The 4,611-nt window shown below is 49.2% G+C and overlaps 1 protein-coding gene across 1 annotated transcript; it reads left to right on the top strand.

Annotated features, from left to right (window-relative positions):
* Positions 1 to 3,857: 3,857 nt before the first annotated feature.
* On the top strand, positions 3,858 to 4,566 carry NGA_0368200 (uncharacterized protein; the record flags this gene model as incomplete). Its single annotated transcript, XM_005854651.1, has 2 exons — positions 3,858 to 3,999; positions 4,133 to 4,566. Coding segments are annotated over 2 exons (576 nt in total), but the record flags the coding sequence as incomplete, so codon positions are not given.
* Positions 4,567 to 4,611: the final 45 nt, after the last annotated feature.

Genomic DNA, 4,611 nt, shown 5'->3' with positions numbered 1-4,611 from the left:
AGACAGTAGAAGAATCCTGCGAGGGAAGTAAGGTCGTGCACCCGTAAGGGAAATGAATAGAGAACAGGAAAATTGCAAGGACCGAGTGCCTCGAACGCCTTGTGCTAGGAGATGGCGCGGGCGGAGGAGAGGGGGCTACTCTTTAGGGAGGACATGGGTGGGGGAGGCGAACAGGGCCTGGCATTTCATTGGCCCTGTGCATCACAACCGTCGCAGTCTCCCTCTTTTCCTCCCGAGTTCTTTTTATAACTTGATACCATCACTTTTATCCTCACCTGGATGCCAACAGGAGGCTTGGGTAATGATGCAATCATTGCCTTGAACTCCGTCGTTCTGTCCGCCATCTCCCTTCCACGCGCTTACAAACCGCAATATACAAAGGGTAGACGATGGCTATGACGTGGAATGAGCCTTGGTTCCGATAAAAAGGACGTGCAAAGCTAGCAGGCCTTCAGCCCTTTCGCCCGGCTGCATGTGAAGGAAAAGAAGGGCACATAAAGGGTCTTGCACGACTCGGCAAAATTCAGAGTCACACACATGGTTCGAATGTAAAGAAGCCCACGATGGTACAAACAACGATGATAAGCACCCTTTCACATGGCATTCCATGACCGCGTACGCCTAATCATGTTCGTATGAGGAAGCGTGCGACGGACGAGGAAGGAGGAAGACGATGATGATGGTGATGATGATTGATTTCAGGAGGCGGGTCCTTCCACCCCTCATTCCACCGGCCATCGTGTCTCCCAGAGACATCTCCACCATTCGAGCAGACGCCATCCATGCAATGAACCCGCCGTCCAAGATGGCGACATCCCGACGCGTGTGGTGGTGTGCATGCGGGTTGGAATGACCTGTCTCCATTTTTCGAAGCAAATTTAAACGGTCGCCGTAACGGTTTTTCCGTAGAGGGGGGGGGTAGGGTTATGTTTTCCTTTTTTACACTGAAAAATGGCACGTGGCCCTGGTTTGGCGCTTTCTGTCGTATAACAAGCTTGCTAAACTTTGTGGAACTCCATGTGAAATGATTTGAAGCTTGGTTCAAGTGGCGGAGCCTTAATTTTCAACCCTTCAAACCACCTTACGAATTTAGGCGGATTCACTACCTTCAGAGTCCGTTCAGTAATTTCAATAACCAAATACCCCAATGTATCGATAGATGGAACATAGGGGAGCATTGGAAGCTCTTTTATTCCCGAACATAGTACTCAAAATATACACCACTCAAATGTAAAAGATTTACAAATAATTTGCAGCCAACAATCAAGTAAATTGATGTGCAACGATGCAAAGTTCTTCTACCATGTTGAGGCATTGAGAAAATCTCACGCGCATGATTAAATCGTCTCTCCCACTCAAAGCATGCCTGTGACGAGTTCTGACAAATTGTGCCGGAAGAATACCTTGAAAATTTGCGAGCACCTTCGGAGCAAGTTCTGTAATAAAATGTGTCTTTCCGGAAGTACTTTAATACTTTATGAAATATTTGAGCCATTAAATTTGATTTTAAAAGGAAAGAATACTCAAAACTGTGCACAGCCTCTAGATCTTTGCTCCCATTCGTGTCAAATTTCAGTGGTAAGACCGCGCTGTCCTCCATAAGCTATGTCATTTTGACATGCGCATACTTCACGTCGATAGCTCGTCTCAACCGGCATTCTGCTTTCACCCTGCCATTTGACACCTTCACTGCATTCAACTCCTCCCTTATCCCTCTCCTTCCAATTTCTTCCTCCTCCCTGCCTTGTCGCCCTGAGACTCTCAGCGTCCTGGTGCGGGTCTACCGACCGATTGTCTAGGGGGGAGGATATGACAAGGTAATACGCATCAGCTTGCGGCCATGCTGCGTCAGTCACAGACATAAAATCAGCGCTACTTCCAAATGAAAGACAATGCTTGACTCGAAGCCCACGCCATCCCATGAACATAAATATGACGACACGGATGCACGGCAGAGATATGGCGAGAAGCAGTCTGCAATTTTCTTGCTCCTTCCTCGTCTATTGCCCTCTTCTTCTTACCTTCAAGCCGGCAAAGTAATGCCAAGCATAGGCGTTTACAGCAAAGTGTCTCCTTCATCCAGGACATGCGCGATTTCTCTCCGCCCTCATTTCTATCCTTCCCCCTGTCGCCCTCCTGTCCATCCTACAGAGACAGCAGGGAAAGCAGATACGCGTCGAAGGGTGGAAGGAGGGAGGGATAGAGAGAAAAATATGACAAAGGAGTGAATGTTGCAGAAAGATGCGCGGGAAAAGGGAAAGAAGAGCGAGGAATTGCCACAACTTAGAGAGGGGTTGCAACGGCGCCGGAGTGAGACAGGCATCAGAGGTAGAGAGTAATGTGTAGAATCATCGGATGGAGATTGTCGTGCGTGGGGACGATACATTTTCTTTCTGGTATTCTCTCACCTTCTTTCTGCACAATGCCGTCTCCTCACCACCTCGGTGCTCCCCCTCCTCCTCCTCCTCCTCCTCTTCCAGCGCCCACTCACTCTGACCCGTGCGAGTGTTAAAGTGGTAAAACAAACCAGTCCTACGATCGTAGCTTAAAATCCAATCCCTTTAACAGTGGGGAATGGGCAGAAGAGGAGAAATAAGGCACTGAGGGCGGTGCCATGGTATACTCACGAAGACGACACGTACTAGTGGGGAGTACATCCGTGCACCACAAGCCTCCACGGGTTGAAAGTTGCGTCACAGGAAATATCCCAGTAAAGTTAAGGTCTGGCGGTGCTTACCTTAGCACTAATTCATGGGATTCCATCTTGTCTTGAGCAGCATTTTCGCCCCCTCGGATTTTTCCAGAAACGCTTGTAGACGTGCCCATGGAAGAGGATAGCATTTTGGCATCATCCTTGTCCTCTGTAGCCGCCTCCTGGATTGGCACCTCCTCATACAGGAGGCTGGACCTTTGTGAATGGAACGCTCCTTCCATTTCCTTCATGCCTGTGTAAATGTGCCAAAAATGCGAGAGTGAATGGGTCGACGATGTTTGGATAGACGAACGTAATGAATCGGGTGACCGCTCGAAATTAGACGTGAGCGAAAGCAGCTTTTGGAAAAGGGGCGCCATTCTCAAACGGAGATGCATCGGGTAATGCCCAGGAAAAAACGGGCGTCGGACCTGAATTTCCCTCTTCGCTGATTGTATCAAGGACTTGATCGGTATAATGCAAACATGGCTACCGAGGAGAATGCACTCAAAGTGATGATCGCTGATCATGGGTACCCGTAACCTGCACAGAAGACTCGCTCATACAGTACGGAAGATGCGAGGCATGGCTTCTCTGCAGCAGAATATCACATACTCCGAATTCAACCAGCCCTCGTGCTCTATATTTGACTTTAAAATATTTAATTTTCCCACAGCTATGTATCGAGAAGCGTCCTTTATGCAATCTTGCAGGACCATCAAAGGAGACATTCCGTGCGGAGCGCGCCGTTACACAGCCCTAAGCCGTCGAGGCCAAGCTTCAAACTAATTTGCCGTTTCGAGCAGTGGCCAGCTCTATCAAATTTTGCACTTGCTACTTCTATGACACCAGCTTGTACTTTTGCATGTGAGGCGGTAGTGCATTTCTACTTGAGTCTTTCAAATTAATGCTTTCGCGGTTAACGGCTGACTTGAAGTTTGTGATGGAATGTGCACCCTCACCTATCGCATGTATGTTGAATTAGTGTGGTATATCAAGGTCCACGCTATTTCGCTTCTTCACGAGAATCAAAGTTCACGACACTGAGATCCTTCTACGCTTAAAGTACTATATGGCAGGCTCTGGTTAGGTGCGCCTTCACTGAGCATAGCATGACTCACGCCGCAGATTTTCTTCACTTCCCGCATTCAGGCCCAGGCCCAGAATGCCTCGTAAGAAACGCGAGTTTCATTCATCAACAATCCTCCTTCGTCTTTTGTTCGTTCAGTCTCTTGTTTTATTTTTAGAGTCTGCCAGCTGTGTAACTCTTTCATCGCCAACACCTGAGGGCATCATGTCATCGCGCTGTAAGTCATTCTTTTTGCGTGCTGCTCAAGATTGATTACCTTCCTCGGTTGGTGTCATGGATTCTCAGTCTGAGACGATTTAAATATTTCAATCGATTAGAAATCTGATCTTGGTTCGTGCCCATCCCTACAGTGCCCAAGCGCCCGTGCATCTTTTATTTTGGAAGTAGCCGGGTGGCGAGTCAACACCACAAGCACCGACACCTTGGTTTGATACCTCCACCTTCATTCTGCTTCTGCACCTCCTCGCTCCCCGTGGTTGCCTCCTTACCCTTGCCACGGCACAAACGCACTGCATTCCCCTCTTTATGGCCGATGCCCAGGAGACGTGTTATCCCCAAATTTCGTCATTTCTCCTCCTCCTCCGCCTCCTCTTCCTCCTTTTCCTCCTCTTCCTCCTCGTCTCAGCCCCTGTCCCCTTCCACTCCATCCTCCACACCCTCCACCCACCCCGCGGCCACGCCATCCACCTACACATGTTCCGCCATAAGCCCCGAAGAAATGGAGAGGATCGGGGAAGGACTGTGGGAAGCGGGCTTGGCTGTGGGCCACACGGTTTTTTTGTACGGGTGCGAGGAAGGGAAAGCGGGAAGAAGGGAGGGGGGAAGAAAA

The sequence above is a fragment of the Nannochloropsis gaditana genome, assembly GCF_000240725.1.
Source record: "Nannochloropsis gaditana CCMP526 unplaced genomic scaffold scaffold429, whole genome shotgun sequence".
In the NCBI taxonomy this organism is placed as follows: domain Eukaryota; class Eustigmatophyceae; order Eustigmatales; family Monodopsidaceae; genus Microchloropsis; species Microchloropsis gaditana.
Note: the sequence above shows the minus strand (reverse complement) of the source record. Positions and strands in the feature narration are given on the sequence as shown.